This window comes from Peromyscus eremicus, chromosome 1 (genome assembly GCF_949786415.1).
Source record: "Peromyscus eremicus chromosome 1, PerEre_H2_v1, whole genome shotgun sequence".
In the NCBI taxonomy this organism is placed as follows: Eukaryota; Metazoa; Chordata; class Mammalia; order Rodentia; family Cricetidae; genus Peromyscus; species Peromyscus eremicus.
This window is the reverse complement of record NC_081416.1, coordinates 169002934-169014499: the sequence shown is the minus strand read 5'-3', so window position 1 is coordinate 169014499 and position 11566 is coordinate 169002934. Positions and strand designations below refer to the sequence as shown.

Sequence of the window (11566 nt, the reverse complement as noted above, 5' to 3'; positions counted from 1 at the left end):
GTCTCTGTTCAGAAGAGCACCTGCCTACCTACCTTTAGGCTCAGTTTTTTTTTTTTAATATAATTTTTTAAAAATTTATGTTCATTGGTGTTTTGCCTGCATGTACATCTAGTGTGAAGGTGTCAAGTTCCCTGGAACTGGAGTAAAAGACAGTTGTGAGCTGCCATGTGGGTGCTGGGAATTGAACCTCGGTCCTCTGGAAGAGCACAGTGCTCTAAACCGCTGAGCCATCCCTCCAGCGCCAAAGGCTCAGTTCTTAATTAAGTTTTAGATCTGCGTTTGTAAATCAAGTGTGGGGGAACAATGGTGTGCAATGGACAAGATTACGTGTGGGTCACCCTTCCCCAGTACCTTTGACTGTGTCCCAAGGGGAGGGGATCTGAGTTTCAGAGCCTCCCTAGTCTCAGAGGACCTGAAACGCATTCTGGACAAGGCCGTAGGCATGTCTGAGTCTTGCATCATGGCTGCTCTGATGAGACCTTTGTTTAGGTGGGAACCCCTCTGTGGATCCCAGGCAAGTGAGGAGAATCCCACAGTCCACCAGTGCGGGAGGAGCTGAGGCAGAGAGCTTCCAGAGACACTGGAACCTTGGCCTAGCAGGCACGAGGTTCTGATTGCCGACTCCAGTGCACAGCAAAAAGACAAAGATTGCAAGAAAAACATGTATAAATTAGTAAATCAGTAAATAAACATGCAAATTAGCCAAGTGACACACAAACAAACTCCTGCTCCCTGGGCCTGGGCCAGGCTCAGGTCAGCAGCCCAAATTCAGGCAGGTCTGAGCAAGAGCAGAGACTCCCAACCCTGGGTCCCACTCCTTCCCAAGATGCTTGTTCTTCCTGTCTGACCAGTTGGGGTTCCTCCCCTGAAACTCTCCCACGCTCCTGGGGCCCATGGGGCCTCCTGAGCCTAAAACACAGCAGTATCACTCTGTCTGCCACTCACTGGGATTTCTGGCTCTCCTGAGGTTTTCAGACCTATTCTATGAAGGAAGTGGATGAAATCCAGAGAGGGAGATTGAGTTACTTGGAGTCACACAGCAGGATTGTTCAGTCTGTCCAGTTCTAGACTTGAATTGTTCCTCGCTGCCTCATCCTTTCCTTTATGAGAAGAAGGACACCTTGGGCCAGGCTGGGTGGTGGTGGCGCATCCCTTTAATCTCAGCACTCGGGAGGCAGAGGCAGATGGATCTCTGTGAGTTCGAGGTCAGCCTGGTGTACAGAGTGAATGCCAGGCCAGCGGGGCTATATGGTAAGACTGGGTACAAACAAAAACAAACAAACAAACAAACAAACAAACAAACCCAAAAAAGATACCTTGGAGCCTCAGAGAGGGAAAAACTCTAGGTCAGGGGCACACAGCTGGAGCCAGTTTTGAATGACATCACAAGAGTCACTCACTTTCTCTCTGAGTCTTCCCTGGATGACGGGTGACCCCACCTAGGTGACTGAGGTGCTTGTCATTGTTGGGAACAGGGGAGCATTGCTGGGCAGGGTCTGGGGAGCAGATATCTTTCTGAACACAGCCGCTGTGTTCAGTCAGCAACCTGGCCAGCTGGGGCTGACTGCCACTCCGTTGGCCTGCTGATCTGAATGAGGAGCTTCTGCTCTGGTCTCAGTTTCTTCTTCTAAGGAACGCGTACCACACTCCACCTCTCTCAACAGGCTGCTTCTAAAAGGAACCGGGGTATTTCCTCTCTTTTTACAAAGTGTATTCTGTTGATTGTTGTTGTGCCTATATCCAGGGCACGTGAGACATGGTGCACATTTGGAGGTCAGAAGACAGCCTAGAGGAGTTGGTTCTCTCCTTCGATGTGCGTCCTGGGGACCAAACTCAGGTGGTCAGGCTTGGTGGCAAGCACCTCTACTCTCTAATCATTTTGTAGCCCAGACCGGCCTTGAATGTGCACTTCTGAGTGCTGGGGTTATGGGCCCGTGCCCATAGTGACATGGACCACATCTTGTCCAGCATACAGCTGGAGCCGAAGACCTGGGAACTGTCAATAACCAATAAGGATATTAACCAATAATAATATCACAATCTATTTACCAAAGGCTAAGGCTTTTGTAGCATTGAGAACTGCTTGAAGCTTTTCACATACATCTTCTATTGCTCTCACAGCAGACTCTGAGGTAAGTCTACGTTAAGTTCTCTATTAAACAGATGGAGGACAGCTGGGCAGTGAGGGCACATGCCTTCAATTCCAGCACTCGGGAGGCAGAGCCAGGCAGATCTCTGAGAGTTCAAGGCCAGTCTGGTCTACAGAGTGAGTTCCAGGTCAGCCGGGACTACACAGAGAAACCCTGTCTCAAAAAACCGAAACAAACCAGATGGAGGACACTGAGGTGCAGAGGCCAGACAATTCCCACACACACCTGTAACCTCAGTGGCAGAGACAGGAGGATGGCTGGGGCTTGCTGGCTCCCAGCCTCACTCTACATTCAGGGAGAGACCCCATCTCAAAGGAATAAGGGGGAGAGTGATGGTGCCGGACACTAGATATCTCCTCTGACGTCCACAAGTATGGATGTGTTCACCTGCAGACATGTGTGTGTGTGCACCCTTCCCATGCATGTGCCATGTACACACACACATACACACAGCCACATGCCTGTGTTCCTTCTCCCACTTCCCCAACCCCCACCCCTTTTCTTCTATATGCTGGAGATTGAACCGGAGACTGATGCATGCTAAGCAAGAGCTCTATCACTGAGGGATTCTACGTAGATGCTCTATCACTGAGCCACACCCCCAGCCCCTCACTGGGGGATTCTAGGCAGGGGCTCTACCACTGAGCCACACCCCCAGCTCCTCACTGGGGGATTCTAGGCAGGGTCTCTATCACTGAGCCACGCCCCCAGCCCCTCACTGGGGGAGTCTAGGCAGGGGCTCTATCACTGAGCCATACCCCAGCCCCTCACTGGGGGATTCTAGGCAGGTGCTCTACCACTGAGTCACACCTCCAGACCCTCACTGGGGGTTCTAGGCAGGGGCTCTACCACTGAGCCACACCCCCAGCTCCTTGGTTGGGGGTTCTAGGTAATTGCTCTACCACTGAGCCAGGTCCCAGCCTCTCACTGATTCTAGGCAAGCACTGTACTGCTGAGCCACATGAAGCTGAGCCACACCTTTAGGCTTCCCTCCCGTTTGATTCATCAGTAATTCCTGCTAATTCTTCCTCTTAAAAATGTTTTGGATTTTTTTTTTTCCCAGCATCTCACGTAGCTCAGGCTGACCTAGAACTTGCTATATAGCTGACAAAGGCCTTGAACTCTCTGCATTTACCAAGTGCTGGGACTCCAGGCTGGATCACCACTCCTGACTAGAGACATCTTTGTAAACATATGGACTCCTCTTGTGTGGTAGTTTAGGGGACAGTTCCAGAAAGTAGGGTTTGCTCTGCACTGGATCTGTCACAGAGCAAGGGCAGCATTAGGGTCTTCATAAGTCTGATTTATGAGGCTGGAAAGGCAAAGCTAGGTTACAGTCATAACTTGCATTAATATAATAACCTGAGCGACTGCTCATGTTCGCCAGGATGCGGGGTTGCTGAGTCACACCGTGGTTTGTGTAATGATTTCGTTTGTTCTGGGTTCGGGCGCAGTCATGGGGTGGTCTTTGGTGTTGCTTTTGCATAGATCTTTCATGGCCACAGGTGACCTTGGCCTAGGACAGTGTTCTGTGGGATTATTTGTGTCCAATACAACCTCATGGGCCCTACACTAACTGGACAACTCCTGACAGTTACCGCTGGGTCTTTTTTCCTCCTCTTCCTTCTCCCCTCCTCCCCAAAACATATATATAACTGTGGGTCCATATAACCCAGGCTGGCCTCAAATTCCCTATGTAACTGGGGATGAACTTCCGCTTCACAGCCTCCCGACTCCATCTCCATCGCACTGGGTTTTCACAACGCTGGGGAGAGAAGCCAGGGCTTCGCCGAACGCCAGGCAAGCTACCAAACTTGCTTTCTTTCCTCTGGAAACTGCCCGGCTGCTCTAGTCTCCTGGACCCTTTGGCAAGTCCAAGAGGAGTTTGAAATAGGATTGCACGATGTAGCCCAGGCTGGCTTCAAACTCGATGCAATCCTACTGTCTCAGCTTCCTGAGTCTGGGATTTTAAGCATGAGTCACTCCACCCAGCCTCCTTTCTCTCTCTTTCTTCTGCTTGATCTCTCTAGAGGCTCTCACTGTGTAGGGCCTTGTGATTCTCTCTCATTACGTTTATTTATTTATTAGTTAGTGGATATGTTGGGGGTATTTCAAATATCCCGCAGCGGATACCTGGAGGTCAGAGACAGTTTCTCTTTTTCCACCATGTGGGTTCCAGGGATCCAACTCAGGTTGTCAGGCTAGGAGACAAGTGCCTTTATGTGCTGAACCATGTCACCCACTCTCTCTGTCTCTCTCTCTCTCTCTCTGTCTCTGTCTCTCTCTCTCTCTCTCTCTCTCTGTCTCTCTCTCTCCATACAGTCTCTCTGTGTAGCTGACTCGGGTCAAACTTGTTATGTTCAGCCCCCTAAGTGCTATGATTACAGGACTGGGCCACCAGGCCCAGGCTCAGCTTCCTCATGTTTCTGCTGAAGGATAATGTACACCCAGTGAAATGGTTACATATGCAGCTCAGCGGTTCTACCCGTCCCAGCCACGTGAGAGGCCACCCTCCCCAGATGAAGACGGAGGAGGCAGCTTCTGGGACCAGACTCTCTCAGAGGGAACCCCTCTTCGCTTTTCTCTCACTGTGAGTTAGTTTAGTCTGTCTCAGAACTCCATATGAACAAAGTGACACCATGTGTTGTCTTGCTTATGGCTTCTTTGAGTCACGCATTTTTAAAGATCCATCTATGTAGACCTGCATATATTATCCGTTGAAACTTTCCATTTCTGAGCAATGTTGTATCAAATGAAGGGACTACTCTTGGTTTTTCCATTTGTTGCAACTTTTTTTGGGGAGGGGGGATGGTATTGGGGATGCAATCCAGGGCTTCACACATGCTAGGTGAGTGCTTCACCAATGAACATTATCTTATCCCCTCACTGGGGGATTCTAGGCAGGGGCTCGACCACTGAGCCACACCCCAGCCCCTCACTGGGAGATTCTAGGCAGGGGCTCTACCACTGAGCCACACTCCCAGCCCTTCACTGGGGGATTCTAGGCAGGGGCTCTACCACTGAGCCACACCCCCAGCCCCACACTGGGGATTCTAGGCAGGGGCTCTACTACTGACCCCTAGGCCACTATCCTAGATCTCCAATTACCTTTTTTTTTTTTTTTGTTTTAATTTAAAGGACTTATTGCAGTGCCCAGCACACAGTAGGCATTCAAGAATTCTTTTTCAGTTTTTATTCATTCTTTGAGACTTTCATCCATGTATGCGTTTTGATTCTATATACCCTTTTAGTCATTTATTGATAGGTATTTGATATTATTTCCCGGCATAACCATATTGAAAGTCATACTCACTTCTAAATCCCAATCCTGCTTGTAGCTCTCTATACTTATTCCTCCAAAGTCTTGTAAATAATAACCGAGATGTTTGTTTTGGGTTTTTGAGATAGACTATAGTCCAGCGAGGTCTGGAACTCACCATGCCTCAAACTCCTGGCAGTCCTCCTGCCTCAGCTCCCTAAGTGTTGTGATGACAGGCATGAGTAAATAAATGACTTGGGAGTAGCAGTTTCCCCGACTATTCAATTCATATCTATCTCTGCCATCCCACTAGGAGCTCCGTGAAGACAGACAGCGGTCTGTCAATCCCCCAATCCCCAGACCAAGGCAGGCACGCAAACCAAAACAAGCTTTAGGACTAGAGCACACTCTGAATGCCCCCGCTGAGCCCTGGTACTCCATCTCCAGACTCACACATCCTTTATCCAGGGGACTGTCCGGGAACCTCTACTCCCTCCCGCCCTTTCCCTCCTTGGCAAAGGCACAGGGCAGGGGCCGCTCTCCCTGTGGGTGACGCACCTACAGGCGGGCCCGCCCCACAGCGGACGCTGAGTTGGCCTGGTTGGGCAAGGCCAGGGTTGCCCCGGGGTAGGTTACTCATCTGAGGCTCAGGTAAGAGGGCCGGTGTTGGAAGGCGGCACACCCAGAGGGGACGCGGAGAGAGCAGGACGCAGCCATGGATGCTGCTAGGAGAGGAGATACCCAGACAGTGGTCTGGACCACGGGATGGCTGCTGTTGCTGCCGCTACTGCTGTGTGAAGGTAAGTGGTGCTACCAGCTGCCAGGAGGGCGACGTGGGGGGGATCCTAAGCCCCCGCCCCCAGCCCTTCACAGAAAGTCCTTTAAAGAAAGTTGATCCCAGCCAAAGGCAAGGCTGTGAGTTGTCCTACCCCGGGCAGAGGGACTGTGGGGGACTGAGCAGGTAACTGTGAAAGAGGCAACCCCCTGATCCTGAGACAGGGGCTCCACGGCAGGGGTTTCCTCCCTTGGGAATAAACGGATGGGAGAGGAACCCTCCCATTGCAGGCCCAGGGAGTGGGAAGGGAGAGGGTCCGGTGTGTCCCGCACCCTGAGACTTGTGAGAAGGCTTCTTCTCCTGCTGTTCTGGCCTGCACGGTAGGGTCATCTTACCCCAGGACAGAGGCCACCGGGAAAGGCTTGCTCCCTGTGGGGAGAAGTCTTTAACAAAGAGCACTCATTTCTACCTGGCCCACACCCGCAGGAGCGCAGGCCCTGGAGTGCTACAGCTGCGTGCAGAAGGCAGACGACGGATGCTCTCCGCACAAGATGAAGACAGTCAAGTGTGGTCCAGGAGTGGACGTCTGTACCGAGGCAGTGGGGGCGGTGGAGACCAGTAAGTGCCACCCGGTGGTCTCTGACTTACCCTTAGGACTCCTCCAATGTGGCTCCGCCTCCGTACAGACCTTTCTGATTCTGGCCACGCCTTTCCATTTCAGCAGCACAGATGTGCTCTTCTTTCTTAAAGCTTGGGCAGGTAGACAGGTAGGGGGCCGGGGTGGGGGTGGAAGTGAGGCGAGCGCGCGCGAGGGGGAGGGAGGTGTTGTGTGGCTGATAGCTGCATCCTGTTCTGGACTGACTGGAGACCTCTAAGCTGAGAGACCACATCCCATCCCCGTTTCTGCCCACCACCGAGACATCTTTACCACTTTCTGCTCACTCTCTGCAGGAAGGCTTACCCACCAACACAGAGTTTCCAGACTCCTTAGTAATCCCGCCTCCCCCAAGTCATTCACAGGGCCTTCTCTCCAGGCGTCTGTGTGGTACTGTGGTCTGAAACCGGGCCCCAGCACACACATGCTTGATAAGCAATCTACGTTGAGCCATAAGCCTCAGTCCCTTTTACGTTCCTGTTTTGAGACAGGGTCTTGCTAAGTTGCTCTGTTTGGTTCTTGAACTCACTATGATGAAGCTCAGGCAGGCCCCTGTACTTGTGAATCTCCTCCCTCAGGCTCCCGAGTCACCTGGTTTACAGGCTTTGTTTGCTCGTGGTAGGGTCTCGTTATACGTACTACAAGCTGGACCCAGATTTTAGATCCCTCTGCCTCAGCCTCCCCGGTAGCTGGGACTGTAGGTTTTTCCTTTTCTTTTTTCTTCCAGTCTCTTTTTTTTTTTTTTTTTTTTTTGTTTTTCGAGACAGGGTTTCTCTGTGTAGCTTTGCGCCTTTCCTGGGACTCACTTGGTAGCCCAGGCTGGCCTCGAACTCACAGAGATCCGCCTGGCTCTGCCTCCCGAGTGCTGGGATTAAAGGCGTGCGCCACCACCGCCCGGCCTTCTTCCAGTCTCTTAATTGGATCCTTCTGAAGCTACTTTTGGAGGCTCCTCCCCTTTTTGAAGTACCCATCAGGCTCCAGCTTTAGCTCCGCTTGGTGGCTGTCCTGTTTGTCAATCAGCTTGTTCTCTTTGGACTGTATTCTCTGAAGCTCTTCTCTTTGACCCCCCCCCCCCCCCCCCCCACCTGTAGCTCTCTTCCCAGGGATCTGCTCTCTTTAAGATCCCCACCAGCAGACCCAGAAGTATTGTTCATTCAAAGCCCGGCCCCAAGAGGCCCCGTTTGCTCTGACCCCGCCCCCTTTCCTTCGCAGTCCACGGGCAATTCGCTGTGGCGGTGCGGGGCTGTGGTTCCGGACTCCAGGGCAAGAACGACCGCGGACTGGACCTTCACGGGCTCCTTGCCTTCGTCCAGCTACAGCAGTGCACCGAGGACCGATGCAACGCCAAACTCAACCTTACTTTGCGAGGACTCAACCCTGCAGGTCGGTGGCGGGAGGAGCCACACTAGGGTTGGGAGCTGAGGCCATGGCAAGCTGAGGCAGGGCTGCGGGGGTGGTGGGTTGAAGACTGCAGACATCAACGTTGTATGAACCCCAGGTGGATACTGGGGGTGGAGATAGGAGAAAGGGGGCGGAGTCACAGGTACAGCTGGTCACGCCTGGGGAGCTGTGGTTCTCTAGATCTCTCTGCAGGCCAAGCTGGCCTTGAACTTGCTGTCTTCGTGCCCGAGCTTTCTGAATCGGTTGGAGCACAGGCCTGAGTCTTTTTTTTTTTTTTTTTTTTTTTTTTCCGAGACAGGGTTTCTCTGTGTAGCTCTGGCCATCCTGGAACTCACTCTGTAGACCAGGCTGGCCTCGAACTCACAGAGATCCGCCTGCCTCTGCCTTCCCGAGTGCCAGGATTAAAGGCGTGCGCCGTCACACCCTCTTGAACTTTCCTTTTCTGTTTCCACTCCCTCCCCTCTGCTTCCCCCCCCCCTCCCCCCCCCAGGCAACGAGAGTGCATATGAGCCCAACGGCGCAGAGTGCTACAGCTGCGTGGGACAGAGCCGCGAGGAGTGCCAGGGCACCAAGCCGCGGGTTGTGAACTGCTACAACGCCAGCGGGCGCGTTTACAAGGGATGCTTCGATGGCAACGTCACCTTGACGGCAGGTGAGCCAGCCCTCTGAAGGAGCTTGATATCTGTGGGAGTTCTGAGAGCTCCGCAGCGAGGGGAGGAGGCGCGGGGGGTGGGGGGGTGGGCGGGGAGGGGGGGGACGGGGGACGCTTCATCTAAAGGTCCACCCCCTACCCCGCCCCAAACGCTGGGTACTGCTCTTGACTTTGGTGCTTGCCTTGTCCTACAGCATCATGGGAAATGTAGTCCAGTACCCTATAGATCCTGAGATATGTGTGTGTGTGTGCATGTGCGTGTGCGTGTGTGTGTGTGTGTGTGTGTGCGCGCGCGCGCACATTCCTATAGAAGACTGCCACATACGGAATGGGAGACCATGAAACAAGACTTATGTTTAAGCTTATAAGCTTTTTGCCTGTGTGCCATGGGAAATCTGGTTTGAGCCCTGAAAACTTAGGAGTCTCACTTGTTCCACAATATTAAGGGATGTAGTACAGGGCTGGAGACATGGCTCAGTGGTAGAGCCCCTGCCTAGAATCTCCCAGTGAGGGGCTGGGGTGTGGCTCAGTGGTCGAGCCCCTGCCTAGAATCCCCCAGTGAGGGGCTGGGGGTGTGCCTCGGTGGTCGAGTCCCTGCCTAGAATCCCACAGTGAGGGGTTGGGGGTGTGGCTCAGTGGTAGAGCCCCTGCCTAGAATCCCCCAGTGACGGGCTGGGGTGTGGCTCAGTGGTAGAGCCCCTGCCTAGAATCCCCCAGTGACGGGCTGGGGTGTGGCTCAGTGGTAGAGCCCCTGCCTAGAATCTCCCAGTGAGGGGCTGGGGTTGTGGCTCAGTGGTAGAGCCCCTGCCTAGAATCCCCCAGTGATGGGCTGGTGGTGTGGCTCAGTGGTAGAGCCCTTGCCTAGAATCCCCCAGTGAGGGCTGGGGGTGTGGTTCAGTGGTAGAGCCCCTGCCTAGAATCCCCCAGTGAGGGGCTGGTACTCACACAATGGGAGGAGAAGTTTTTCAATTCCTCTGGTGCCAGGTGTTTCTACTTCAGACTCTAAGACTAAAATTTAGCAGGGAGCTGAGAGAGGCAAAGGTGAGGTTATGTTTGAGTTTTGATCCCAGAAGTGTCTCAGCTGAAATTTGGAGCCTGGGTTCCACCCTTTTCCTCTCAGAGCATTTTGTGGAAACATAATCCGTCGTGAGCAGATAACAAGAGCCCAACGCTTTGCAGAAAGTGGGACCAGAGTTTGTTTGAACTCATGCGCGCACCACCTTCTGTCTCATTTTGGGGTTCGCTGCTCTTGTCTTGTTCCAGAACCGCCTAAGCTTTATTCAGGCTGTGCCAACCCCAATGACAGACCTTTCTCTGCCCCTCTCTTACAGCCAATGTGACTGTGTCCTTACCTGTCCGAGGCTGCGTCCAGGATGAGTCCTGCACCCGGGACGGGGTGACAGGTCCAGGGTTCACACTCAGCGGCTCCTGCTGCCAGGGGCCCCGCTGTAACTCTGACCTTCGCAACAAGACTTATTTCTCCCCTCGAATCCCACCCCTAGTCCTACTGCCCCCTCCAACCACCCTAGCCCCGTCCACTCGGGCCCAGACCTCCTCCAGCACTACCTCCACAGGAGCCCCAACCACGACCACCTCCACCACCAAGCCCACCTCAGCCACAGCCAGCCACAGTTCTCCTCATGAGGTAGAACACGAAGCTGCACAAGATGAGGAGTCGCACTTGACTGGAGGTGCTGCGGGCCACCAAGACCGCAGCAATATGGGGAAGTACCCCCCAAAAGGTGGGGACCAGATCCCGGCTAATGAAGGCTCAGCCTCCGTGGTTCTGGGGTCTGGGTTGCCAGCTCTTCTGTTGACTGTGGCTGCTGGTGCGCTGCTGTGAGCTTCTCATCTTGAATTGTCCATCTCACCTTGCTTCCCTGGCCCTGGGGTACCAACTCTTTCTGTTTCTCACTGGACTGGACTGGCTCAGCCCCTCCGTATCCCCCGGCACCCCCAGTTCCACTGCGCTGGTTTGCAGCTTTGGGAAACAGCCTACTGTTGTAAATATACTTGCTGGGGTGGCCCAGCTTCTTGATGCAGCGACTGCATCCCCCCGTGATGGTGACCAGGAAAGAGGGAAGAAAAACCCACCGGCAGAGGGAGGCCCAGAGAGTCCCTGGCTAGCTTCCTCTTCCTGTTTTCATAGCCAGGCTAGAAGATGACCAGGCAGGTGGACAAAGGATTCATCTCCTGAATGCTGCGCTTGCCTGTCGGAATCTGAATCTTGTACCTGTCTTCCTTAGGAGACTGAACTACTCCAGGGCAGGGACAAACCTCTGGCCTTTCTATGTGTTCTGGCGGGCACAGGAAGGCATCAATAAAGATTTAGTTACTTTGTATAGTGGGTTAACTGAGTCGCTGCCTCCTCTTTCATTTTTCCATACCAAGGTCTTTGTCTTCTTCCCCCTACCCCCAAAATGCAGCCAAGGACAGCCTATTCTCACATAGTGAGTTTCAGGAGAACCGAGGTTACTTGGCAATGCCTTGTCTCAAAAAGAAATTATATATTGGATAGAAATTAAAGCTAGAGATCTGGGGTATGGCAGCACATACCTGTAGCCTCAGCACTTGGAAGGTAGAGGCAGGAGTTCAGGGCCATCCTGGGCTACATGAAATGCTGTCTTAAAAATCAAGGGGGGCCAGGTGGTGGTGGTACACACCTTTAATCCCA

The 11566-nt window shown here is 53.1% G+C and overlaps 1 protein-coding gene across 1 annotated transcript; it reads left to right on the top strand.

The window, feature by feature from the left end:
• The first annotated feature begins 6048 nt into the window (after window positions 1-6048).
• On the top strand, window positions 6049-11249 carry Lypd3 (LY6/PLAUR domain containing 3). Its single transcript, XM_059253523.1, has 5 exons — window positions 6049-6209; window positions 6671-6802; window positions 8052-8222; window positions 8731-8892; window positions 10224-11249. The coding sequence occupies exons 1-5, from the start codon at window positions 6125-6127 to the stop codon at window positions 10733-10735; spliced, it is 1062 nt and encodes a 353-aa protein (XP_059109506.1). The 5' UTR covers window positions 6049-6124; the 3' UTR covers window positions 10736-11249.
• Window positions 11250-11566: the final 317 nt, after the last annotated feature.

What these genes read in the sequence shown, in the direction of transcription:
- Lypd3 (XM_059253523.1), top strand. Translation starts at nt 6,125, where the DNA reads ATGGATGCTGCTAGGAGAGGAGATACCCAGACAGTGGTCTGGACCACG. An exon ending in AGTGGGGGCGGTGGAGACCA is followed by an intron (nt 6,803 to 8,051) that starts GTAAGTGCCACC and finishes TTTCCTTCGCAG; the next exon opens with TCCACGGGCAATTCGCTGTG. An exon ending in CAACGTCACCTTGACGGCAG is followed by an intron (nt 8,893 to 10,223) that starts GTGAGCCAGCCC and finishes CCTCTCTTACAG; the next exon opens with CCAATGTGACTGTGTCCTTA.